Below are 27,719 nucleotides of genomic sequence, written 5' to 3'. Positions count from 1 at the left end.
TAAAGAGTCTGCTGAGTGAAGGACATATTTTGCTTGCATAATATACACATTTTTTTCTGGAATTCAGTATATTAAATATTAAAATGATGGATGGTCAAAATTTTAATGGTCAAAATTTTAAATACTTTGATACAAATGCATAAATGTGAGTCTTTTTGAGTCTATAGCTGATGTTTTATCTGCACATCCAGAAAGTAGTTTAACAATTTACAAGTGCTGGATGCTGCCCCTCGGCAAGCTTCCAGATGCTGGTCAATGAGATGAAAGTGAGCTTTTAGTGCAGGGATTTAAAAAAAAGGGAACTAAATTGGAGTGTTTCAGATAGCAGTTGTATGAAGAGCCAAACTAAATCATGTGAAGCTACTCAAGTAAAGCCACAGACTAAAAATGTAGCAGAGGATGAGCTGTTTGTATAGCTAAACATTTCTTAAACTCAAAGATTAGGAAAAAATCCATGTCTGTTTTTTATGCTTCAAATAATTATGTGAAGCATAAAAATCGGTAACTTTAAGTAAATATAAAAATACATAACCATAAATAAAGATAAAAATACATGACCTTATTTATGACTTTCTATCCACAAAGGAGGCAGGCTTAGTCTCGCTTCCACAACAGGTGCAGATTTTGGAAAGCATCTAAAAATCATTCAGTTAATTTAATAAACTGAATATTTTTATTGAGTCTCTCAGATATTAAACCTAAGTTCAATAACAATTTTCAATTTTAAGAGGTTTGCATACATAATTATACTTCGAGTTACAAGATACAAACACTTGCAAACTGCTTGCCAAAGCGTAGTAATGTTGAAGAGCATGATGTAAATTGTGCTACTTCAAAGTTAACTTTGAAACTTTTAATATGTGCTAGTCGTAGCAGTATTGTGTTGCACTTTTTCAAGTTTGACTACAGCTCAGAGAGTAAAGGGGCAGGGTTTGTACAGTGGTCAAGCTGGTATCTTCCATAAAACTACAGCTGGCTGCAGAAATTTACTAGAAATCAAGTCACTCTTTGTAACTGATTTCACCTGATGATAGCCAGCCACCGAAAATACTTTTCAGTCTGTGAGGATAAAAAAAACAACAACAAAAAAAACAAAGACTTTGGCAAAGGAAAGAAAAACCAAAGCACCTGGCAAAATCTGACCGGGAATTTGTGAAACTAAAATGAAAAGATTTGATGAATCTGAGTAAAATCTGAAATGATTACAGAGTCAAACTGTCAAAATCAAGCCAGAAATTCATGAACAAAATCTTTTATATTTGTACACTCATCGATTTTATTTCATAGGTTTATTAACACATACAGAGTAAAATAATTTTGCCTTGTGTCTACATACATGTTGGTCCTTTTTCTTCACGTCTAATAAAAAGCAAAATTTATATTTTCACTTTCAGTTTTACTTTAGCCCTGTGGGTAAAATCCTGAGAAAAAGCTGACTGATAATCAAACTGCTGAAACAAAGCCAGTTGACAACAAACTGTGGTGGTGTTGGTGGAAAAATCCCCAAACTTTCATTTGCCTGGTGAAAACCCCAACCTCTTTCTGCTTCAATAAAAAACAAGCAGACAAAGTCAACTCAATTCAGTCAGTTCAAGGCAATTCAAAGACTGTGGCTTATCTTTTCTAGACATATTAGATTTGGCAAGTTGGGTGTAACCACCATCTGACTTAATGAAAGAAAAAAATATATATACACACATCAAATACAAACCCACAAAAACAAATTCAAGGTCATCTTATTAGATTTTCTCCTTAGCTTTCAACTTTGTCTTGCAGATTTCCTACAACTGATGACTGCACAATCCCAGAAACCTCTCTTTAAGCTAATATTAAGGTGTTCTACCAAATGCAACTGAAAGCTCAAGAAAAATAATCTAGTAAATGGACCTTGAGATAAGATTACTTTTCAAACTACTCTTTTTTTTTTAATTGTCAAAAAATAAATTAGCAGTCAATCAATATATTCACCACACACAAACAAGAAGTAATGAGCTTGGATCAAAAGTGTGGATTCAAGCTCAAAATATAATTTAAAACAATCAGAATGTTGCACGGTTTCCTCTAACAATCTAAAGTCAAACCAAACCATTTCTTAAAGATGTTGAGCCTGAAAGTGATTTTGGTCACCAAACACATCACAGGAGTATCAGTTTACACCCAGTGGAAATTCCCTTTAAAGTCACAGATACATCAGGAAAGGGGAACTCAAGTCACTGGCAGTTTACACATTTACATGCAAGAAGGTCGTTGGGACATTATTGCACTGCATCTTACAGTCATTGCATATTTGGTCTTGTTGAGGTATACAGACACAAACATAAGAGTATTCATACATGCCAACATAACATAAGGGAGTCGTTCAATGAAGATTACTACAATCTTATGAGTAATGCATATGGCAGACTATGGTTTGGATAGAGTGCAAAGTGTGCAAGAAAATATGGTAGATGGACAAAATAACAGGAACAGGCACGAGCAAATCAAACCCCCCAATATTATTTCAACACAATTTTACCATTTCATCTGCTTTTTTGTCCATCAATGGAAGAGTCCCCAAATTTTTGGTTTCATTTGGGAAAATACAAAAACAACAAGGTAGCAAATGTGTTCATCATCCTCAAATAATGCATATCTACGAATATAAAAGTAGTGCATTGGCTCCCGAGTCGCCCCCGAAAATGCTAACTTCAGCTGACCTTTCCTCACCAAAAAAAATTTCTTGAGCTCAGAAAGTAAACAGCCTAAAACTGGAACTTAACTGGTTTCATTAGTCTTTATTTGGTTGTGTAGCTTACAGATGAAAATAATAAAACAGAAGTGTGCAGGAACCTGTACATTAATAGGAGTGTTAGTTCAACTCTAATATTTGGCTGATGGTTAAATATTGCTGGAAAGTTGTTTTTAGCCAACATTTCTATACTTATAAGGCACCATGGTCGACATATAGTAAAACTTTTTTTACAGCTTTACCCATTAAACACTTTGCTCAAATGTTCCCTAAAAGTCTGTCTTTCTCTAAAAAACAAACAAACAATGTATTATGACCAACACGCAGCAAGATGAATCCTACTGGAAAAAAAAAAAAAAAAAAAAAAACAGTGCCTGTGTGGTTATTTATTTAAAACTCTACAACTGTTATTAATGTGCAACTCTTAATGTGAACGTCCAAAATAAAAAGGAAAACCTTTTTACTGGTGAAGCCTGAAAGATTGGTATTAAACAACAAGCAGTGCTAACATACTAGATAAACGCCAACATTTTTGGCTATTAGCAAACCACTGGACCAACATGTTTTTGCACCGTGAACAAGCGAAGAACATGACCAACAGCCAATCAGACCAGGGGTTTAAACCAAAATCTCTGGCATACTGACAACCAACGCTCACTATCGACATCACGATCACTGTTTTGTTGTGACTGACCTTTAGAGGTGACAGAGTTGCTTGTGATGTAAACCAAGTGGCAACCAGCCAAGAACAGTGATACTGTGATAGCTACATTTGGAGGTGGCCATTCTTCAGCAGTCAAAATAAATAAAACACAAAATCTGAATCACACATAACCAGTTGCTGGATTTGAGTTTGGCATTTTGGTTTTTATCGATATACAAATACGCACATCAAATCCAAAGGTTACTGACTTGTTTTAGGTTTAGGTTTCAGCATCAACAGAAGTTGAAAATGACAAAAACCCCCAAAACAATTAGCTGATATTTTCACACCAGTTAGATTCTGCTGATATCTGCAGATATTTGACACTCAGATTTAATTTGCTTAATGTTGCTGGTAGAGACAAGAGAACTGTAGCAGCCTTTTTTGACTATGAAACTGTTTTCCAGCAGTGGTGTTGAGGCACTTTCGGGAGCTGTGAGCTTGTGACTGCAGTGGCTGAGGATTTTGGAAGTTCAAAGAAAGGCTTACTGACTCCTGGAGGATTAGATGGATTTCCTCCCCAACACACTGAAACAGAGGTAAGAAACCCAGGAGAGTGCAAATGTTTGTATGTCTATGAATAAATGCATTTTACTGAATGAATGAGATGATATTTCTCTTAAATCAGAATTACTTTTAAGACTTATTACAGACTCACATTTTGAGACCTTTTCAAGGCCTTTCCAGACCTCCATGAGTTACACCAGAACCCATGAAACCCTTTCTACATCCCAAATAAATTATTTTTGCTAACTCCCAATTTTCTGTAGCGAACACTCAACTTTGTTTCCAGAGCTCTTTGTGAGGCTGGAAATTCATCCCAAATCTAACAAATTAAATTCCACTCTGGTATAAATGAATTAATCACATTAAACATTTCTAGCTGAGTACTCCCAAACTTTTCTCACAGAGAATCCATGAATGCCAAATGTTCCTCTGACTCCCTCCGATTCTGCCTTACAGCTCTATTGGTTGTTGCTTTGCTGTGTCAACTTTCTTCCAGGAAGGAGGGGACATCGGTGCTGACGTTGTTGAGATGTTCTCCGGCCTCTTGGATGTTTTTCTCCAGGAAATTCTGACAGGACAAGCTGTGAGCTGCAAAGGCGCCGTGGAGCATCCACAGCTGATTACGGAGGACTTTGACCTGCATAGGAAAGAAAAAATAACACTTTTTTATTAACTGTGTTAGATGACACTACAATAATTTTACTCAATTCACATGTGGTTATTTAAGTTATTGTTATTCCAACTTAGAAACACTGCAGATTAGAAAGTTAGCTAAAACCCTAAACTATAACAGTGACACTGGATTGGGAATTTGTTGTACCAGGTATAAAAACGGTGCACATCGCTTTGTTTTAGCATCGTATTGTCATTTAAATAAGAGTATTTTACTGGGGAAAAACTGATCAACTGTTTTTATTATATAAACATTATTATTATCGTCATCTCCTAATAAAAAGTAGTCATATCAACAAAATATGGCTTAATGTGACAGAATATTTTATAGTCGAATAATTTGGGGAAAAAATGCATGGAAACGATGAGAAACCTTAAAAGATGCTAAAAACTATTTCACTTGTCACATGGTTTCAGTCATACGTCGTCACCTCCATCTTTATTCCCTAACTTCAGATGCACAAGGTAAAGATCAATCCAATACTGTCACCTTGTTCCCCTCCAGCAGCTTGACTTTGACTGACAGGTCGTCTCGGAGCTTCTCGTACTTCTCCCTCTGAGTCTGGAAGTCTTTCTGGGCCTGCTCCAGTTTGGGCACGGTGACAGCATCACGGGGGCCCATGTTCAGCTCCTCCAGATCGACTCGGAACGCATCATACTCGATCCTGGAAGACAGGAAATTGACATGGATGTGTGCACTGAAGCTCCCTGTTGTATTGTAGTGGTTAGGCATCTCTCATTTGATCTCAATTTCCTGCTGCGTGGGTGCAGAGACTAACCTCCCTGCTTCTTTCTGGTTGGATGTTAGTTTGATTGCAGAGTCACTGTCACAGCACATGAATTTATTGAGAAAGGGAAAAAGGAAGTGTGCTTTTTAACCCACCTGACAGTCTCATACTGCTTAGCATTGATCATTGTGTCTTCAATGGTTTTGTTGACCAGTGTGTTCATGTCAGATGTGAAGGCGTTGATGGCTTCCGTCAGCGTTTCGCCGCTCTTGGAGAGAAACCTCTGAGCGTCTGCATTTATGCCAAACTCCAGCTGGTATTTATATTACAAAGAAAATGCAAGGTAAGCATGACGCATAGAGACATAAAAGCCACATCAATGGGAACTATGGCTGGTTAAATGAACCTGAATCATCTGTTAGGTTAGTTTACAACCAGAAAAATGGCAAATCAGTTGAACCCGAGATCTTTAATGGCGATATCGTCCTCTGGATTCCAGTTTATGACTGGACAAGATATCAAAACATTTCTTAAAGATTTCTTAAGGTTTACATGGACTCTGTGTAGCTTTTTCCATATATTAAAGCCTTTTTATCACCAATTTCTTAAAATGCTGTAAGCTTGTCTGACTCTCCCTGTAACAGCTTGAGAGATTTCACTGTGAAGGACTCTGAAAATCTAATTTATGTGACGTTTGTGCTTCTTCCAAGTGCCCACAGTGAATAACGCTAGCTCACGCTAGTTATGTAGCCAGTGAATATTTGGAAGTCACAGCTCTCTCATTACATTTGGTTTCAAGATACCAAGATATTTAATGACGAAAGCTCTCCGATCTGGGCGTCACAGGATTTCACTATTTAATTATTATTATCATTAATATTATTTAATTAGTGAGGTCTTTCATACTGTCTGTGGTGGGGAACCAAACAATCTGTCTGCACTAGCAGGTAAACTAGCAGATTTCAACTTTTACTCCTTTATTGGCACTAATGTGGAAGTTATACCCGAGTGTTGACATCTATCATTCGGGAAAATATTTCAGCAAGTCACAATCAATATGACGACCAAAAACAGTAAACAATCAGGAGATTGTGTTTTTACAGCATAACTTGGGGATTTTTATATATAATCTTTGGACAAAGAAACTTAGAGTTCAGCATGTCACCAGCGCTGGATCTAGTAATTCTAAATACATCAAAGGTTACTGTATGTAATCCTGTTAGCATTAGCAGGTAGACTTAAAGTAGCAGCTTGTATCCCCAATACTTACGTGCAGAGTTGGGGTTTTGACGCTGAGTTCTGTGAAGGCATCCCCGAGGTTCTTCTGGGTAACTGTGAGCTGAGAGAGCTGACTGGCAAGCGTCTGAGCCAGACTGGTCATATTTTCATAGCGCTGTCGGTCGTCTTTGAGCAGCTCGAGGCGGGGCTCCAGGTCCAGATCCACGGTACGAGACCCACGGCCAAGCTTCTCCGAAAGAGCCTGCCTGGTATACTGTGGGGAGACCAGATCGATAGTAAATGATTATATCTGGCACCAAAGTACAGTAACAGGAAGTCTAGTCAAAATCCTCCAACCTTATATTTGGTGATGCTCCAGTTGCGAACTCTTCTGAACTTCTCGCTGGCAGGGTTGCTGTTGTTACCTTGAATCACCACACCTTGGGGTATCTCAGGTGTGAGTGAGAAACCTGGAGTTGGGGTCAAAAATTTATATAATCATCAAGTCATATTCACTTGCAATGAAAATACAATGGAGTTCATCTGATGTTTTTAATGTTAATTATTTTTAATGAACCTACCATTTACACAACGCATGACAAAGAAAAAGAAGTAATCATAATATTTCAATAATCTCTTTCAACTATTAAAATGTATGGATCAGACTGGATCTACAAAAGCTGTTAAAGTTATTAAAATGTTAACTTGTTGGACAGACACATAAATAATATTGCACTTCTCTATGAAAACACTTCAAATGTGCGTACAGTTACACTTCAGTATAGTGATACTTGTATCAGCAGCAATAACAGTGCATTTGATTGGATGCAACAGGAGTCTAATGACTTTGCTGCAGTTTTCACACTCTGGAGCGCCCTCTAGTGGACAAAGCTGAGCATCAAAATATCCTTAAAATACCTCAAGTAAAAATATTCTGTACATGGAATCATATACATTACATTACTGGATGATTATTATTATTGACTAGGCAACATGTATATCACTTGAATATTGCAGCTAGAGAGGATGTGAATTACCTGCACTGTGCTGGGTACATTTATGTCTAATAATATTTCTTCCCAATTTATTGGGAGAGTTGTATTTAAAAAACGCTAAATAAGAGTAACTAAAGATTTAAAATACGTGAGATGAGGTACAAAGCACAATAAAAGTACATTAAAACTTTATGCAAGGTACTTGAATAAACGGGCCAAATTATAGTCTACCAATGGACTGGAATACCCTACACCACTGGCATTAGAGGTGGGTGGTGTTCAGCTGTAAGTCCTTCACTTCTTTACCTTTGCTCTGCTTCTGTTCCTCTGGAACATCTGGAGTGGTCTCAGCTGTGGGGGCAGTAACATCGTTGCTGGCGTGGCTGCCATTACCGTTTGCTTCCTGTAAAAAACATCACTGTTTAATTAACGGCTTCTATCATTATACGGTCTACTGAGGACATGACGTGCCCAAGCAGCTTGTTGTATCTAAAAGTTACTTGCAGATCTCTTTGACCTTCTCAAAATTCAAATTTTGACTGGTCTGTGGGGTTAGACTGGTCTCAGTTATACTCGCAAATTAATGCAAATCAAGCAGTTTCAAACAATTGTTTTTGCTAGCAATCGATCACCTCCTTGATGCGAGGTTTTGGCATGTCTATGAATAACATGCACCTTACCCCATAGACTAGCTTAAGCCAAAGGCCCAGTGTTGTCACTTCTAACAATCTCCATTAACCAGTAGCACCCAACAGCAACGAAAGGAAATGACACGGCTCATAATTAGCTACCAAAAATCAATTAATTGAAACTTTTCAGTAGGTTTGCTATAAACTGCACGATTAAATAATTAACCAGTGAGCTACAGACATGCCACCCCTGGAAAGTAAAGCATTTCTTTTGACTAATTTCACACTGGTCACCCTTATCTGCCAAAACAGAGGCAACTGACTAACATACAAGGGGCAGTCGTTTAGTGTGGTCTCCTAACTTTGACAAAGTGCCAGGGTGTAGATTCTAAGTTACTGTACCAGTAAGCATATCTTACATATGTTTTCTAATGGAATAATGACTCACTTTCCCAAAACTAACTCACACGCACACACACACACACACACACACACACACACACACACACACACCTGGAAGGCTCACCGTGCTGCAGGAAATTAGCTCAAAGGTTTCGTGCCACATTGAAGTGACAGCGAGGCACACAGTGACGCAAATCAAGCCTCTCAGTGCCCACCTTGGATTTTTCCAAAGGTTAGAGGAGCTTATATGTGACTGTAAGGGTCCGGATTTCTGTGGAGAGTTATTAAAGGTCCAATAACAGAGGTTTTTCGAGAAATTGTTTCTCCACTTATCAGTCCTCTATAGATATCCTCTCTATCTATTAACTATAGGCCAGACATGCTGTTATTTTTTGTGATTTAAGCTGTGAAGAGATCTGGGTTCAATGGTTCATACCTTTTCTGAAATACTTTCCTTCTTTTACTAATGGAGTCTGTAGTAGTTTCTACCAATGTTTGGTAAATAAAGTTAACACATGACATGACACTGAATTGGATAAGTGAAGATGGATGGATGGAGGCATTTCATTTATTCTTTTCACCATGTTTAATGTTTATTCCTGAAGAACTCTGGTGCTACCAATGGTCTCCATTTATGTGTATAACATTTGAATCGAACAGCAGATTTTCAAATCTGAGGTTTCACAGGTGGCTTGAGCCATCAAAGTTTCCATGACTGGTGACCCACCAGATTCTATGTTGTTTTTAGACAACAACTCAAACCATCAATCTAGTTAATATATTTTACAGTGTTGTTATCAAATTAATCGAACTAATTTATACATGGAAAGAAAAATGAGAGATTAAAGAGACAGTTTAATGTGGAATGAATATGATTAACCAGCACAACAACCACTGGGACTGAAGCACAAAATGTTCACTTGAGGTTGGCTCCAAAGTGCTCCCCAACTTTATATCCAAAATAAACATGTTTGCAAATAAAAAGCTGTTTTGGCCTCTATGGATGGTTCCCTCCATCATAACTGCACAAAGACTCATGTTTTTATAAATCATCCATTTGGAAACCTCTAAGGCATAAAGTTAGGAGTGCAGTCAGATACAGAGCTGTGGTAATCCATCATCTCTTAGTCACTGAACTGGACCTCCTGACCATGTTAATGGTGGGTTTTTTGTGGAGAATGGATTTATGTGATGCATGGATTGTTGTATGGTACAGACCATCCAACAAGTTTGTATTCCAGGTTTGAGTGAAATGGAGGATCCACCATTTTTGGGACTTCTGTGTTCTTTTCATTTATTGAGCTGTGGCGGTGGCAATAGAAGAAACGTTTGTGTTTGGCCCTCATAACATCTCAAATGAGGTAACATCACATCAGCCCCCCTGAGAACAGAGTTTTATAGATGAACCTTTCTCCCATTATTCTTGTGTTTGTGTGTATGCAGGAGAGAATGTAAGACCGTATGTTTGAACACTTATGTGTAATGTAAGCTTTTATTCAGACGCTTTGCAAAATTGTATTTTTTAATTGTGCTCTACAGCCTACATTTTCTCCACACACGCATAAACCCTGAGGTCTGTCTAGCAAAGGTTCATTTTTAGTGGAATGTAAAGAGTATGAAAAGAAAAGGTTTCACAAGTTTACTCGTATTAAAGTGTAACGTGTGTGGCGTCAACCTTCTCATGTGACCACTGAAAGCATGAAAAAAAGAACCATTGTTTTATTTCAGTCAGTCACCGGTCGTGGAAACAAAAAAGCAAAACAACAAGCTGCTGGATATTCACGAGCAGCAGCTGAAACGTTTCAGTTTACAAAAAGCAACTACATGTAGATGCAAGGAGCACCACTCCTGCCTCCCGCTGTCACACACTTAATATTAACCACAACAACGGTCTTCGAATCACTGATTCATCTGCTCACTGTGAATGTTCATCGCACCAGTTTGCCTTTGTTGTCATGGCAGCAGCTAATAAGATTACAGAATCTGCCCGCTTTTGTTTTTACCTGCCAGGTTGCACAGCCACATGCATTAGATGTAAAAACAAGTGCACTAACCACAGGTCTGTTTTAAATCTACACATCGCTCTGATGCTTTGCTGCTGAGCGGCGGCAGGAGCAACGGCATGTCGTTTGTTGTCCTTCACATGAAACTTTTACTGGTCGTTTAAGATTTTCCAGTATTTTAATTGAGGGCTTTAAAGTAGAACGTGCTAGTTTGTACACTGGACATTTTTAGTTCCAATGAAAAGCGTCCACAGTGCTGTTTGTGGATTATACAAATGAGCTGATGTTTACTCTACTGGAAACCAGCAGCATTGGGGTGTGGTCTTTCAACCACAGCCTGCCCTGTTAAAGACGAGTACAATCAGTTATTCAGGATGGCTACAGCTTACATGAGTTGATAAACTGAACACTTTTTTCCAATGATTATGAAACACTTATAATTTTCTACTTCTTTCCTTTCATTTTCAGCACAAAGCTCTTGTTTGTTATGGGTTTTAAATCAAGCACAGACCTTCTGTTAACAGCAGCGTATTTTCTGTACTTTCTAAAAGCCCTGACTCACTCGCTGTTTAGTTCAGCTCAATACAAAAAGGACAAATTGGTCAACAAGATCCAGCTAGTACAAGTACCAGTCTGAAAATGCCTCTTTGGGGGAACCTGAAGAAGGCTTGTTAACATCCATCTCCCTAACACTTTTTTTGATAGTGATGTGATATGTTAGTGCCACTTCAAATTGCCATTGCTCTCCCAACAAGACCTCACAATACAGCCTTTACACTCACTGTTTGTCCTCCATCATCTTAACCAATTTTGTCTCTAAACTTGTCTTTTTTTTTTCTATTTTAATTATATTTAAATTCAGTGAAATCCTCTGTTAAAAGGCATCTACTAAAATTTTCAGATCCAGCATTATGTGCCATTATCTGCATGTATATATACACATGTCCATGTTTCTGCCTCCTACCACCATCTGCACAACAATATTTCCCCCCTTCTTCACAAAAAGCAGGTCCTACTAAACTCTTATTGCTCGTGCCATCGAACAGGCTCACCTTTGGAGGAATTTCTTCCTCTGTGACAGCGGACGCCACGGTGACACTTCCTCTCTGCTCCACCACGGCCATCCTCCTCTTCCTCCCTCGCTCCTCTTTTACTAGACAAACAGAAAACAATCATCTGTGCTGTTAAAAAACTTGTTCACGTGATTGTTATGAAAAGTTTTTCAGAGTGGTGTTTCTACCCAATCATTTCACCAGAATGAGCTCTTTAATAGAAGCTAAGCTACACCTGACTATTACTTGATTATTGATTAATTATTATTATCAGTAAAAATGCTGTTATTCATCGTGTTCCATAAAATAAACAAAAAAAAGTAAGTGAACTCGTTTAAAGTCAAACTATCTTTGGATGTTTAACCAGGACAACACTGACGTGATGCAACTGTACACCTTTTGTTTAAGCCAGTGTGAATATGACTGGTTTTTATGCCTGGGTGGCCTCTTAAACAAAATGTGTGTATGTATTGCTTATATATTCAATATTGCTTTAAAATAACGGTCAAAATAAATGCCATGCAGTGTGAGACTTGCTTCTAAGATTACTTTAGTTAAAGGAAAACATGGTAGAATAAAAGCACAAACAGGATCAGCATCTCTTTCAGTCTAGAATCTAACGCCACCTATTGGTCACAGAAGTGCACAGCTCTAAAAAAATGAAAGTCCGCAAATGAAGGCTTATCTGACTTCCAAATGCTTTAAACACACCCTGCATCCTGCAAAACAAACCTCGTGCCATCTTAAAACAGACTGACAACATTACAGAGGGAGTTTAAACACATGCTGACTGAACAACTTTATCCAAAAGCTGCATGAATCACTCACGAGCTGGGACGTGTTTGCCATTTACGGGGCCTGTGAGTCAGTCACTCTTATGACATGGACAAGTAATAGCCACTGTAACACAGTAATAAAGTTAAATCTTCTAAAACTTTACTTAACTTTACTTAAAGTACAAACCTCTCATTATAAGTGTGCGATAAGACAGATCAGCAGGTAAACGGTGACCTTTGACCTCACGTGTAATATCACAAGGCAGAAATGATCCAGACAAAGTTATTATGCAAACGTGATATAAAAGGCCGCATTTAAAAAATAAACAATGCAACAGGAAAAATTAAGCTAATCTAAACGTCTGCTTATTAAAAGGGAAATATGCTTTACTTCCACCAACAAGTCGGTGAACACAAAATTATCGTTTTTGTTGCTCAGAGTAGAGCCAAATAAAAGCCAGAAATGTAAAACCTTTTTGTTTAAACTACTGTTACGCATATACATTATTTTTAAATTCATTTTAAGTTTTACAAAACCTTGAAAAAGAAATTCGTGAAACAATTAGAGTTAATTAAAAATTAGAATGAATAAAATGTAGTCAGATTTACCCATTTACCGCACAACATCATATGCTTTATTTAAAAATGTTTACATTTTTAATAATGAAATCTTCAATAAAAAAAATAACAATGACACTAATATAATAAAATAAAGAAATCAATTAAAACTGTATTAAAATACACACACACCAAATGCCTAGGTGCTTTGTTTACATCTTTTTTAGTTCTTCGTAATTTTTATTATTTAATTCTAAAGATTTTCTGCAGCTGGATTAGTGAAAAGTTTGCAGGTTAAAAATAGAGAGGAAACCTAAACTAACAACGATTAGGTAAAAAGCAAACAAACAAAAAACAGAAAAAGAGAATGAATTTCTGCATCATTTTACGACATTAATCTTAGTAATAGCCTGTATGTGTAGTAATAGTTTCCTGCTGTATTCACTCAGTTTCCAGTTTATTGCTACATCGAGCTGGAAGTTGAAAGCCTCATACAAGTAGAGTTTTTTAAAGGTTTTGCAAGAAACTTCTGAAGTATTTTCACACATGACAAAGTAACTAAATCCAGTTTTTACATCAGTTTATACGCGTTAAAGGCGGATTAAAGAGTGTTTAAGTCCCTCTTGTCATCAAATAAGTTAAACAGAAACAGACAGCGCCCATTCGAGACACTGCAGACAGTTTTTACCTTCACAGCTTTGAAAGAAACTCTGCTTTTTCTTCTTCCGGGCTTCTGCTTTTTTCCCTGCCGTCAGCTCCGCATATTTAAACCTTACAAGCTGAAAACTGGACTAATTAAAAAGTTGTGAAGCAAAATCAAGAACGAGGAAAAAAAGTCACACACACCCGGAAGTTTTTTCGTTTTTCTGTAGGGGATGCTTGCGTTAAACTCCTGTCCTCACCTGGAGGGGCGGTGATAGCAATATGAGGTATTAGAGAATTTCTAAATAGTCCTCAACATCCTAGAGCACATCGTCTACAGCCATATTAGCACAGCCAGTGTTAACGCTCTAACGTTCAGAAGCACAAGCTTTCACATTTTAACAGTAAATCGATGGGATATAATTCAACTGACTAATGATGTTTTTCTCGCGACATATTTCAGTTCCACGTTAGTAGCGCATCTGGGAAGACAGACAACTCTCGCGATACTTGATTCGATCAAACGTTATTTCGCTGTGGCGTTGGCTAAGTCTATCCAAACACACCGCGGCTGGTAAAGTTGGTCATTACCCCTCCAAAACCCACTTTCTGTGCCGGTAAGAGACACGGAAAAAGCGGAAAACACTTGTGAATCACTTTATCTCACGTGCGGATATTTAGTCGAGTTTTCGGTTGTTTTTATAAACATTTTCCCGTCATGTCAACAACTAATGTCAAGCATTAACTTGGTGTGGCACCGTGCAGGTGCACTTGTTCCGCTTTATGTTCATGTATTTGTTTTCACAAAGCCTTAGCTTAAGGATGTAAGTATGTAAACCGTGTGCGGTACTATTACTACGTAAATAATATAGCCACAGTACTCAGAATATTCCAGTTGTTTTTGTAGTGCAAACTTTAAACATGTTAATGAGAGTGTGGGGAGTGAGCTGGAGGGTGGGGTGGGCTGCTTTTAACCATGTAAAGCACTTGGTGCTACATTTTTTTGTATGAAAAGTGCTTTATAAATAAAGACTGATTGATTTGTTCTGTGTGTTTCTGTTTAGAAAGCAGTGACGCTCACGGAACCCTGATGATGCTGAGGATAGTGATGAAGAAGAAGATCATAATGGCGGGGTCAGCAGGCAGATGATGATGAGGAGGATGAAGCTGAGAGTGAACCGCAGCCAGCTGCTGTCTCTGTCCAAAGAAGAAACATCTGGGAGCTTCCAGAAAGAAGGGACGCTGCAGGTCGGACGGCAGGAGGCAGGTAAGAGATTCTGATCAGTTCTATTCTCCTTTATCATAACCTCTATTAGGCTGATGGAAATAATCTTTACTTTTTCATTTGTTCTCTTTTTTTATTTATTTAACTTCACTTTCACTGCAGTGTTTTGCTCTCCTTTGTCGTTGTCTTCTTTGCTATTTTCTTCTCCCTTATTTGTCCTAATATTTATGCTTCTTGTTATCTTCTGTTCTATTTTGTTCTCTTTTATCTTTTGCCTCTCATCTTCATTTTCTTATTTTTTCTCTTTAATTATCGTCTTTATTTTTTTACTAGTTCTCTTTTTTGATCTTTAGTTCTGTTTTTTGTATCCTGATCTCTCATGTTTCTGTCGTTTTCTTCTCCTTTGTTTTGTATCTCTTTTCTCTTCTGCTCTGCAGTCATCTTCGTCTGTTTCCATCTCCTGCCTGAGTCACTCTAACTTTACTTCGTGGAACCTCTGAGTCTCCACCGGCAGAGCAGTTTCCTGACTCACAATCTAAAGGTCATGAAAGAAAACGCTGTTATTTAACACGCTCTGCAGAGCTCCCTTTAGACAGATTTTTCCATCTTAGTGTTCAGAAATCTGTGAGCCGTTCTGTGCTTTCACAGGTCTCACAGAGCGGTTCTGCCGTCTGAGAGGAAACCTGCTGTTCATCCTGAAGAAGCAGGTGAGAGTCAACATAGAGACACCAAGAAAACCAGGAAACGTGTCTTTTTGTTCTTTATTAAAGAGAAAATGTGAAACTTTAACACAGGCTGGTGAGCTGGAGGAGGTGTTGCTGCTGGAGAGATGTAACGTCATGAAGCTTCCACACAATAGCAGACTGCTGGCTGTCAGTACGTAACACGCACACAAACACACATTAACGAACCTTTTCGCATACTATGTGAGCACAGTAAAATGTGTTAGTGTGTGTGTGTGTTGAGGCTTTGAGAGCGGCGACCCTCCCGTGTTCCTGCAGTCGAGCAGCTCTGCAGAGTGCACGTCATGGCTCATCAGCCTGAGAGACGCCAACATCGAGGAGCTGAGGAGACGCATCACACACCTGCGCACGCTCATTAACACACACACGCAGGAACACACACAAACCACCACGGATAGCCCTGACAATGATGGAGGTGCAGGTGAGCATGTCGGTCAAAGACGTTTTTGTTGTTTTAATTCAGTGTCAAAGAGACGTTATACTTTTTATTTTATTTATTTTATTTATTGCTGCCCACATGACCTGAACCCAAATAAGCAGTGGACAAATCCATCCATCCATTCTCGTCCACTAATCCTTATCAGGGTTGTGGTTGGGCTGGAGCCTATCCCAGCTGCCACAGGGTTTATAAAAATAGCACATGGATGTGTGTTAAACTAACAGGTTTGAATAGTTCACAGCTGATGTAATGCTGTTCTGTGGCCACCAGGTGGAGCAGAAACTGCTGCTACAGTATCTCCGCTGCACCTGACAGTGGGTATGTCCACACACACACACACACACACACTCACACACACCGTTAAAGCTTTCATTTATAACACTGCTGATTTTCTGTGTCATACCGTGTGTTTTTGTTCCTGACGTCTTTCCCACGGCCCTTCTTCTCTCAGAGTGTCACGGCTTGGATATCATCAGAGACAAAATCCAGATTCACATCTCTGTCATCGACACACACACTCACACAGTCAGGAAGCACTGCAGCGCAGAGATAGCAGAGGTACACACAGACACACACACAGACTGCCAAGTCCTGTTCTTCGCTTTTATTGCTATTTTTGTGAGAACCTCTTTCACACACCATTTATGGCACATGAGCTGCGTTATATTAAGGCTAAGCTCAAGTTAGGCTTATTATTTTCCTCTGAATTGATCAAACTGCATTTTGTGTGTGTGTGTGTGTGTGTGTGTGTGTGTGTGTGTGTGTGTGTGTGTGTGTTTGTTTCAGGGATCAGATGATGGTGTGTTTCTGACATCAGTGTGCTTTTGTGATGACTTCCCGCTATACCGACACTGCAGGATCAAAGTCACCATTTACCATGGCGACGACTCCACAACAGTGAGTGTGTGTATATATGTGAGTGTGTGTTTCCAGGTGTGTGTTTTTCCTGTGTGTCTGAAAAATTGTGTGTTTAAGAGGATTAGTGGTGCGGTTATGTGCATGTGTAATACCAGCAGTGGTAGCTTTTCAGCACACTCATTTTCTCTTTTGGGTCACTTAATCTGTCTCTCTCTCACTCACACACACACACACACACACACACACACACACACACAGCTGGTTGAAAGAGTAACACGAGAGAGAAAGTGAGATTACAGAAAAGCAAATATTTCCGTTTTCAGCTCTTTTCCCTCCGTCCTCTTTGCCAAACTCCAAGCTGCCAGCCAGTTCAATTGTTTCCCATGATGCTCAGGGGCGTGTGTTTTTAATCCAGTCGGCCATGACGAAATAGGAGGCGGAGGGAGCGGGAGGATACTCGGCCGGTGTGTGTTGGTCTTTTCAGCTGGAGACGGATCAGAAGGGACAACCAAAGGCGACACTGAGTTTATTTTTTGTGTTCGATGTTTTCTGAGACGCTTAATTCCTGGACCAATGGATGAACCCGCTCTCCTTCTGCTTCACGTTTCTCTTGTTTTATCCACAGTTTTGTTGAACGCCTGCTTGGAAATGCATCACGAGCAGGAGAAATCTGCTCGTACAGCTGCTGCCAAAGTCAGCGTTAAAATATCAAATAGTCTTTAACATCGAGGATGCGTTCAGGTGCAGATGAGTGTTGCAGGTGCTGTAGCTGGGCTGTATTTCTGATTGTCCAGCAGTGTGTCTGTGCAGCAGCTTCAGTTTAGATTTGTAAAACTTTACCTGCTTTTGTTTTGGGTTCAAATTCATTTCAAATATATTTGTTAATAATGAGCGTACAGTTTTGAGATTGCAACCAAATCGCAGCATTGTACTGGCAGTAGGACCTGGGTATATCTAAATGCATGAAACTGCAGTAAAAGCTGCCTGCACGGAGTGAGCACCTGGCAATATGGAATCATTACATTAGAAAAGTGACATTAAACTATTAATAAATGTCCTTAAAGACTGATGAGCAGACACAGGTGAGGTGGCAGCAGCTGACAGAAGCTTATTTAAAAAGTCAGTTTGATATTAAGAATAAAGAAAAGTTTGATTGTTTTAAAAGTTCACATGCTTAATCTATTGGGATGTGTACCTGTGACTCACTTCCTTTGTGTGTCATTGTATAGATTCAGCTGGTTAATCAAATTTTCAGCTGATGTTAGAAAGCAGGAAATCCTAGAAAGAAATATAGACTGAAATAGTGAGAGTCAGAGCAGAAACAGGAAGTCACTTTTTAAAAAACCAACTTTCTGAGGATGCAGAGGGCCATGAAGGCATGCACCGACTGTCTCCGACCGCCAGGAGACGGCCACAGCATCTCTGCTGGACAGGTAGGGAAAGTCCACATGCATCAAACCCCGTAGATTCCCATGTTTAAAACTCCTTACTAGCAGCAGAAATAAGCCCGCTTACAGCCCTACAAAAATCTGCTTCAGTCTCTGTGGATAGTTTCAACTGTAAGGGATTAAATATAACTTTATTTATTTTGGTATTTGTTAAGGTTTAAGTTTAGAGATGTGTCTGCTTTGATAGCTAGCCGTCCATCCCTAAGCTACAGTCAGCTACTTTAGCCACAGACCTGACCGGCCAGGCATCAAATGCTGGACGATTACAAAATAGAAGCAAAAATTTATCGCAGGTTTCCGACGATGGTCTTTGAGGCAGAGATCAAAGCCTTCTACGAGCCTTCAGCTGAGTTTAGAGACCGGAAATTTTCAAAAGTAGCCCTCAGCACACTTACACAGCGACTAAGGCCACGCTAAGTGAATGGAAACATGCTCTGTATGTGTAGAGGAAGGTTGACAGTCTTGAGTGGCTTTTTAACTTTAAGGGATATTCCAGAGGAAATTGGTTTTAGACAGGGGACTTTTTTTGATAAAACACTGATACATGTTTGGTCTCGCAGCTGATGCTTATTCAGGTTTATATGTGAACCTTAACTTCCTCGTCTTTCACACTCTGCAATACAGGGTTTTGCTGTTTGTGATCGCTGCATAACCCTGATGCTGTTTCCTGATAAGCTGGTGGTGCAGATGATGCATCAGTTCAATGTCATTGTTGTGGAAATAACACAATAGAGATGTTTTATTGTCAAGGTTTGATGGTGATTTGCATTTAATCTTAAAAGCCTCTTGCTTTTCCCAAGAACTGAGTGAGACAGATTAGCTCGGTGTGTGTTTGCATGTTTGCGTGTTGTAACCCTAACCTTGAGCTGCAAACGAGGAAATGAGGCAACTGTTTGCATGACTGAAGTTAACCCATCAATATCCGGTTTCCTTCTGTCTGTCTTCAAGTGGTTTTCTCTTTTCAGCGTCCTACAAGGGTCTCTGACAAAGATGAATTTCTACTTATGAAGAACGTTTTAAGGCTTTCGGAAAAGTTTGTTTGCAGGCTGGCTCTGCTCTTGGGAAGCAATGAGGACACGTCATAGCGTGTCTGCTGTAACATGTCCTGCATTGTGATAATTTAAATATAGTAATCACACAAATAAGTGTTGTTGTTTTTTCTAAACAATTAACATTCAGAACTTTTAAAAAATGACTGCCTTATTCTGACCGACCAGTTTTCACTGCACAAACTCACAGACGAATTCATTTGATCCAGAACTAACCAGCAAATAAAAGGAAGGTAAGAACTGAGTAAGAAACTTAAAAAGCAAATCAGCATGTTTAAAAAATGAAAAGGTTAAACCTCCTCCTATGTCTCTCGGCTAGGCGGCCAAAATTGATGCAAGTTGATGCATCAGTACGCCTGCACTGCTGCTCGCAGTGGACCAGATGCATCTGAAGCTATCGGCCTTACATTACACACAGAAATGAAAACCTGTCACAAAATGTTTGGCCAGATATCCAAATTCATTAGATGTTTGTACAAACATCACTCAGATGAATGAATCCTCACGTGGGAGCTACTTTCTGTGTGGGTTGGTGTCTTTTTATATCTGCTGTTTTTATTTATTTGTGTATTTTTAGTTTTTTGATGGTTGCCTCTGTTGAATATCAGCTTAAAGTCTCAGACTCAGTGAAATGAATGCATGTTTGATGTGATAAAAGATATCAGACAACTGAAGTAAATGCAGCTTCATTCACTTTGTCTTCACTGTGGTGTGTGTTTGTGTGTGTTTTGGGTGATTTGAGTGCTTTTCACTCGTCAAGGTAATCCTCTGAGTTTCCGATTATCGTCATGGCAGCCGAATGATTTCAGTGTCGTTGCCGTGGGGATTTTTGATAACAGGGCCGTGACCTTGTGGAGATGATGAGTTTGGATGTGTATTTGGTCCTTTATTAATTGGTGTGACAGCTCTGTACATACCTTGGAGTGGAATACGTCTTCCCTGTGAGGGCTGTTACGTCGGGTTCAGACTGCATGATATCAGCCTGATTATAGCCTGGCTCTGACATTGTAGGGCACGTGTTGTACAGCTTTAATCTGGCCTGAACATCGCTTTAAGTTCTTAATAAACTTTGGCATGTGCAGTTGCAGCTGTGGTTCGTGTAGTGACGGGCACAAGCTGCCTAACACAGAATTCAATTAAAAGGAAAGATGCTGTACGCACATAGTCTCAGCTGAGAAGACTGAGTACCTCACATCTTTATCGAGTGTAGATTTTATCTTGATTTTGGTGTTTGAATCCACCCAGCAGTAAGAGTATGTAGTCACAGAGGAAAGAGAGGCTTTCAATAAGTAGCCTACTTTGGAAAGTTCAAGAGCTAAAATAGGCCAAACATGATGGTGCTGTACAGGTCTGTTTCATTTTTAGGTGCAGAAGAAATGCACAGTGAAACCATAGCACTGGTGCTACTCTCTGGCTCTGTCAGTGTCTGGCTCCATAGTGTAGTGGTTTACAATCCAGATCCCTTTGGGGCCATTCTGTGTAAAAAATCTGCCCAGTCAAACACAAGGAGATGCATGCTGCAGTAGGTGACCCCTCGTGAAAGACGGGGCAGCTGGAAGAAGCTTTTAGTCAGTGACTATATTTTGCTCACAAAACCAGTTTGTGAAATTCCCCGTGTGCTCTGGCTTCTTCCCACGGTTACGTGCTGATTCCAAACTGACCTGTGAAAGCTTTCTAGGGTGTAAGAGTTCTGAAACTGAGATCGTGACCGCACTACAAAGGTCCTCTTTGTGGTATTACTGTAGCTTGTAATGCCTGGTAAAGGCCTGCTGGTCTGTTGGAAGCTGTGGAGTCAGCGTGTCAAACCAAAACTGTGCCTAAAAGTCGAGTTTTGAACCAAACTGTGAGTATTTTTACTCTGGTTCACGCTGGCTCTCACCCAGTGTTTGCCACGATAAGCTTCAATCTCCAGTGACTTGAGATATACAAGTAGTGCTGCTTCTTATTTGTTATTAAGGAAAACCATCAGGCCTCTAAAAGAAGGTTTTGTCCTTGAGTCTCTCAGACTGCAGCCACACTGTCAGATGAGGCTATTAGAGTTCACGTTATGGTTAAGTGTTGATGTTATACATGGTTTGAAATGTGAAACTGTGTAGTCGATGTTTTTGACCTGATTCTAAAAAACACAAGTTGAAACGCGTCTTATCATCATAATCTACTTTAAAGCTGATGTTTTCACATAGAGCTTGTTGTCAGTGGAAATTGGATATATTTATATGGCTATGATGTGAGCCACAAAGAAAATTTAAACAATGAAAAAGCAGTTTGATGTGAGATGAAACAACTGTCTTGCTCTGTTTCTGTCTCAGAGGAGCTTCCTGGGTTTTACCTCGTTCTCTATCAGAGATGTGCTCAGGGTCAAGGAGCCTCACGTCTCTCTTAGCCTCAGGTAAACACACTTAAATCTTCCCCTTTTAACCATATTCAGCACATCTTCTCTTAAAATAAAGTTTATAATTACTCTGTGTCCCCCTTATCCAGTTTTACTAACCTTTCGTCACTATTCTGCATGGTTTAACTCATCAACAACTTTCCCCGCCCACCACCCTGCAGGCATCCGAAGTTCATTTTAAGTTTACCTGCTCTGCACACACTCTTTTCCTCACCATGCATGCTCTCTCCCAGCTTTACCCCATTTCCTATCATAGAAATGTTTTGAAGTCAACGAATTGCACGTCATAAAAAGCTTCCAGGATTGTCCGTTGCTTAGATACTGTAGACCACAAGAGGAAGTGAGGAGAGAGCGTGGGGCTCCACCTCTGTAGAAAGTAGAAAAAGGCAGCTCCTTCCTGTTTTGTCACCACAGCATCTTTAGAGAGACAGACGAGCAGCCGTAAAGACTAGATTAGATGAAAAAGCAAATTCCGAGAGATCGAAGGAGGACAGGAAGAATGAAGACGAGGAGAGAGAGGCATAGATCCAGAGCGCGGTCCAGGCATGAGCAGGCGGAGTGCAGTAGGTGTGTCTGTGCTGGCATGTTGTATCCAGGTGTGCCTCACTACTAACGCATACCTCATGCAGGCTGGCAGAACTGCAAATTTTTGTGACTTCATAAAGAAGCATTTCAAATAAACTTACAAAAGCAAGGCATCTTTATCCAGAAATATTTGTTACCACCTTAATGGAATTTCTTAGCTAGTCTTTCAGACGTGTGTTTGTTGGTTCTTCTATCATTTAGAGGTGTCTTTAGTCTTTAGTTAACTTTTCCTGGTGCTTATTGTGTAATTGGTAGCCATTACTTCATATTTATGTTGGTTCCTGATTACCTTAATGGTGATTTGTTTCTTAGTACCTTTTTTTTGTCTTTCTGTTGTTAATATTTAGCTTTATTTTTAGGGTTATCAGGGGGTCAGGAGGTCCCTGACTGGTCCCTAGTCCTGTGTAGCTGAAGCTTAAGGAAGGATGTATATTGGCAAGCGGTTGCTGGTGAATACGGCTTATCTAGAAAAGAATAGTCCGTTATTGTCTTTGCACATGTACCATGAAATTGTCTAATTGAAACTGGTCACAAAGAGCTTGCAATGACCTACTTGTCGTTGCTTTGGTTGTTCTAGTTTGCATTGAAGATGGCAACTTGTTTGCAAACACTCTCAAAAACTCAGCTTGAAAAACTGTGATGCAACCCTGCAAAAAGCTAATCCTGGTGCAGCACCGTGCGCCTTACTGCGACAAGTGTCATGTGAATGACCTCAACCAGTAAGGGAATACACATTTTCCCCCCTCATGTTGCTTGTTGCCAGATGTTATCCAGTCAGTCTCTGGGTTGATTCAATGTTTAAAACTCTTTAAATAAGAATTTTCTGAAGCATCAGTGGGAAAAACAACAGGAAAATTAACGCCTGGAGGCCATAAAAGTGTGCAGCATCTATTTCTACTCCAGTTCTCTTGCTCTTTAGCATTGCCTCGTTGTTCTGTTTAGCCGTGTATTGCTTGTAATTGTTTCTAGTGAGCTTCAGTTCTCTAGTTAATAATTAGTCTTTACCTCCATCTGTATTTTCATTTATTGTTTCTGTTTTTACCATCTAGTCAGTTATTTTGTTTAACTAACTTTTCATTTCCAGCTAATTGTTACTATCGTCTTAAACATGTTCCCTCCTGAACTTTTCTTATGTTTCTAGTATGTTTGTTTTTTTCACTAGCTTCTTTTTGTTAGTTAGTTTGTTTATGGTTAGTGTTGGATTGTTGGTTCTCTGGTTTCTGACCACCTTAAGTTGTCTAGTAATCTTGTTTTGAGTAACTTTTGTCTTCTTTGTAGTTGCTTCGTCTTTCTCGTTAGCTGATTGTGGCTCAGGTTAGCCTTGTATACCTAACTTTCTATTTCTTTCTTCCCGTTTGTTTCGTTGGTGAATCAGGTAGCAGGTGATTGAAGCTTTGTCTTGCTAGTCGTTGTATTTTTAGTTAGCTTTTCATTCAGTCTCTCTAACTTTTCCCACTAGTCGCTCTGCTGTCTTGTTTCTCAGAAAGCTTGGTTTGAAATATTTTAATATGTCCCCCTGTGTTCACTGGTCCGTTCCAAATTATGAATTTAAACTATGAAGAGGAACTGAAAAGTGAATCAGGTTTTCTTGGCTCACAGTGGGCCTCTCAGGAGTGACTGTCCATGTGAGCAAATCCACATACGAGCAGAGTCTGTGTTCCCACAGCGCTGTACTTCCCATATTTCTGATATGTTCATGAATTCTGTTGAATTAATTAGCATCAAATGCCCTACTCATGGTACCCTTACCGCTCAGTCTTTACATTTTTGTGATTTTTTTCTTTGAATATGAAGTGTCCACTCTTTCTTCATCAGGACGATGGATGGCGTGAACGAGGTGGGGGAGGTGCGGGTGTCCCGCGTGCAGATGGAGGGAGACGGCGAGAGTCAAACTCCTTCTGAACACAAGGTAGCACAAAGTTGTCTTTCTCTTTCAGTGGTGCTCGTTTGATGCACCGTGGACTCGTCTCAAGTCGACAATTGGCTCTGTGGTTTTCTTTCTGGCACATTTGAGGTCTAGGTTGGTAGATGAGTCACAGTGAAGCTGCTTTAGCACTGTCCAGTCTAGCTTTCATTTTAAAGTGCAAGAAAAGAGATAAATAATAACAAATTATGTTTGACCTACTTTCTCTCTTTCCGTTTTCCTGCCCCAGTGTTCCACGCTGTGCGACAGTATTCACGGCTCTGTCCACGACAAAGACAACAGTCCAATGATGAGAGCATGTGAGGCACACAGTTTACAGGATATGGTTTTCTGCTTTTATATCAGTTTTCCTTCCTTAACCTGTGTGTGTGTGTGTGTGTGTGTGTGTGTGTGTGTGTGCGTGTGCGTGCAGTGCTGTGTGCTCAGGTCTCTAAGGTGAACAGGTTTAAGACAGAAGATCAGAGGTGGCTGCTGGTCAGGGAACAGATGTCAGAGACGCCGCTTTCTTTCTCTTTACCCAAACAGTTGCTGAGCTTGCTCACACAGGAACATACAAACAGGTATGCAGGGCTTGTTCTTTGCTCAGACTGGGCCTTCAGGGGGTGATTACTAACATTTGAGTCTTGTTTTATTTGACAGTATATGCATTTCTGATGATTACATAAGCAGACATGTTTACTATACTTGTGTAAATAAAATGTACATTTAAACAACTTGAAAAAGTTTTTAGTTCAGGATCACCTAAACGATGTTGTTAACTTCCTCCAAGCTATGTTAGCTCTCTGCTAGCTACATGCTGAAGTAAACACAAGACAACAGAACTGAAACAGACGTGTCCATAAGTCGGCATGCTGACACAGATCCAGCACGTTGAGTCAGGACTGGATGGATATGCGATTCTAACGTTAGATTAGTGCATCCCTGCAGAGATGAGATAATGTGGTCGTGCATGTTTTCACACTGTGCTTCCTGGAAGTTGTTCATGATGTTATTTTTGGCTGGGTTTACATATATATGTAAATAGAAATAAAAAAAAACACAACCTATGCAAAAATAAAAGTCTGTAAGAAAACGACCCTTCAGAACTAATCTATTATCTCAATAACCTGAACTCAGGTACCAGATCAAAATCACCTTGAAACTGCAGTTTATTCTTTAGTAGTTCAAACTCTTCCTTGTTTATCTTATTCTGGGCGTTGGTGCAGCACCCCAGGTCATCCTCTGTAAGGAACAAGATGTTTTAGCTCCTCCCTTTGTGGACCTCCCTCATTTTATCCAGAGGGCGCAGAGCAACTGCACATACGAGATGAACAAGCAGGGAAAACGTGTGGAGGGACATACGTGTGGGTGTAATGTTATTACACGCAACAAAAGTTAGACAACCACTGTTTTCAGCTGCCCCTGACAACAGCAGCTGGGCGGGGCTTCTGTGAGATCGTCAAGGATATCACCTGCCTATGACATCATAAAAATCCAAGAGTAGAAAAAACTTTGTTTCTTTCAGCCTGAAGTTTTTTTTTTCCTGTTAGAATTCAGGAAGTGAAGGAACTCGGTGACCTTTCACCCCACTGGGATGGCCTTCGCCATGATGTCGTCAGCCACTGTAACCACGTGACCGGCTGCTATCAGGAACTGCTCGCTGAGCTCGAAAAAGTCTCAGGTGAGGTCACGTGATCTTCACGCGGATTTTAGCTTTGTCCACAGATACTATCTGGAAGTACACAGAACTGATATATCCTGATATATCCGCAGCTTCATCCTGTTTTAAGTCGAGCACCAGTAAGTCAGACAGACACCTTCAGTTTGTTCCGACCAACCTACACACGCAGAGGATGGAGGTCACCAGTCCCGACAGCACAGGTACACCCGGGAGCCTCCTGCTTCTTAGAGATGAGCATTTCAAAGCTAACGTGTGATTTGGTGTCTGAAACCACCGCTGGCCTCACAGAGACTGTTTAATGCAGGGAAGTCGAACTCATTTTAAATCATGGGCTCATACAGCTCGCTGAAACTACATGAGAAATATTTAAAGTTACAGAAAATGTTCTGATAGCGGCTCATCCAGATTGTCCTTTAATTAAAGAATTTAAATTAATTCACAGAAAAGGTTGTTTTCCCCCTGTTGACTCAATATTAAGAATAAAAAAAGACATTTCTGTGGTAAATAATAAAAAAACAGGAACTTTACTGTCATTTCCTTGTTTATCGATTACTTAATTACTCTGCTGTAGTGTGTGGTATGAATTCATACTACCCCAGGGGTGCGGTCCCTTATCAATAGAAAAAGCTGTAAAACCAATGAAAATGCAGTTAAAAGTAAAAAAGCTAGCTTATTTTCAAAGTCATCCAGTGGGCCAGCTTTAAGTCTTTTCAAGGCCTATTCTGGCTCCCGGGCCTCGTGTTTGACACCCCTGGTGTAAAGGTTGGAGCTACATATTTGGATTGTGATTTAAATTCTCTGCAGATGAGGTCACAGGTTACAAAAACATGTGGACATCTGCACAGACTCGGACCAAAGTGCACCCCATGAATGTATCTAATCATAGCTTAAGCTATAAACGTTACCTGTAAAACTGAACATCTAGAGGTTTCAATAAGGTTTAAAAGCTGTAGCATCAGTCTCTAATTGTAGTTGTGGCTTACGAGTCAAGTCGTAACAGTATTCGGTGGTAACCGCTCCACACTGACTGTGGTTAACTGTGGCAGAACTGTATCATTCTAGCGTTACGTAGCAGATTTGCCCTGCAGAGTACCGTACAGGACTTTCTGACAGCGGTAGCCATCTTTGATGCTGTGTCCTGTTTGCACGGTATGAAGCGTCTCACAGCGCAGCACGCTTTCCTGCTCCCGTTTGCAGCAGTTACCAGTGTGTCCCTCTAATTTCAATGTGTTTTGTGAACAGCTTGCAGGTAAATTACTGCAGGTTTTAGTTGCATCCCAGTCGATGCTGATAAATAAGAATAAAAAGATGTATTTGCTATGTTGACATAAATTAAAAATGCTCAAATATTTAAATATTATTTAAGTGTTTCTAAATCATAACCGAACTTTCTTTAACTGCTTCTTATTTCTGTTGTGTATTTTTTATCGACTTTTGACGACACTTTACAATAACCATCAGACATACATGTAAGCAAACAATTGTGATTTAAACTTTATCAAGTAGTTATTTTACTGTTAATAATAAATGATGTTTGCCATCATTAGTAGTGGTGTAATTCCCCTTTATGTTGGTTGTGTGAATAAAAGCAGAAAATAACATTTTATGTCAACGCGGCTGTTGTCTCAGTCTGCGGCTTCCTTCTTCTTCAGGCCTGTGGTGCATGTGTGGTATGAACAGCGAGACAGCGCTCAGTCGAGGCTGTTTTATAGTAACTCACACCACAGGTTTTCCTAAAGTAAAGGTGAAAGCAAAAGTAAAAATGAAACGGGGTACAAAGGTT

At 39.7% G+C, this 27,719-nt stretch overlaps 2 protein-coding genes across 7 annotated transcripts in view; one reads left to right on the top strand and one right to left on the bottom strand.

Moving 5' to 3' along the window:
- Positions 1 to 2,759: 2,759 nt before the first annotated feature.
- Positions 2,760 to 14,118, bottom strand: LOC146713708 (arfaptin-1-like). Its single transcript, XM_085450062.1, has 8 exons — positions 13,660 to 14,118; positions 11,638 to 11,738; positions 7,858 to 7,954; positions 6,914 to 7,026; positions 6,609 to 6,830; positions 5,494 to 5,651; positions 5,101 to 5,275; positions 2,760 to 4,575 (listed from the first exon to the last, which is right to left on the bottom strand). Exons 2-8 carry the CDS (start codon positions 11,707 to 11,709, stop codon positions 4,420 to 4,422), a joined length of 993 nt encoding a protein of 330 aa, XP_085306188.1. The 5' UTR covers positions 11,710 to 11,738; positions 13,660 to 14,118; the 3' UTR covers positions 2,760 to 4,419.
- A 23-nt stretch (positions 14,119 to 14,141) lies between these two features.
- Positions 14,142 to 27,719, top strand: part of LOC146713706 (type II inositol 3,4-bisphosphate 4-phosphatase-like) — a 43,593-nt gene continuing 30,015 nt past the window's right edge. For 3 of the 6 annotated variants that reach the window (XM_085450058.1, XM_085450057.1, XM_085450055.1), the window contains exons 1-14: positions 14,142 to 14,230; positions 14,678 to 14,880; positions 15,487 to 15,545; positions 15,633 to 15,714; positions 15,805 to 16,002; positions 16,291 to 16,338; positions 16,472 to 16,578; positions 16,807 to 16,917; positions 21,685 to 21,764; positions 24,168 to 24,261; positions 24,506 to 24,575; positions 24,689 to 24,836; positions 25,806 to 25,936; positions 26,029 to 26,136. In XM_085450058.1, the coding sequence (XP_085306184.1) occupies positions 14,760 to 14,880; positions 15,487 to 15,545; positions 15,633 to 15,714; positions 15,805 to 16,002; positions 16,291 to 16,338; positions 16,472 to 16,578; positions 16,807 to 16,917; positions 21,685 to 21,764; positions 24,168 to 24,261; positions 24,506 to 24,575; positions 24,689 to 24,836; positions 25,806 to 25,936; positions 26,029 to 26,136 (1,357 nt within the window). In that variant the 5' untranslated portion in view covers positions 14,142 to 14,230; positions 14,678 to 14,759. The other 3 variants (XM_085450056.1, XM_085450059.1, XM_085450060.1) reach the window with 3 other exon arrangements.

Source organism: Copadichromis virginalis, linkage group LG3 (genome assembly GCF_057382275.1).
Source record: "Copadichromis virginalis isolate Kocher_CV1m ecotype Utaka linkage group LG3, C_Virginalis_male_GT1.1, whole genome shotgun sequence".
NCBI classification, from domain to species: domain Eukaryota; kingdom Metazoa; phylum Chordata; class Actinopteri; order Cichliformes; family Cichlidae; genus Copadichromis; species Copadichromis virginalis.
The sequence above is the reverse complement of the archived record's forward strand: the minus strand, read 5'-3'. Positions and strand labels throughout refer to the sequence as shown.

Coding starts and splice junctions, on each gene's coding strand:
- LOC146713708 (XM_085450062.1), bottom strand. CDS start 11,709: ATGGCCGTGGTGGAGCAGAGAGGAAGTGTCACCGTGGCGTCCGCTGTC. Junction 6,831..6,913: donor GGAGCATCACCAAATATAAG/GTTGGAGGATTT, acceptor GTCTCCCCACAG/TATACCAGGCAGGCTCTTTC. Junction 5,652..6,608: donor TCAAAACCCCAACTCTGCAC/GTAAGTATTGGG, acceptor TATAAATACCAG/CTGGAGTTTGGCATAAATGC.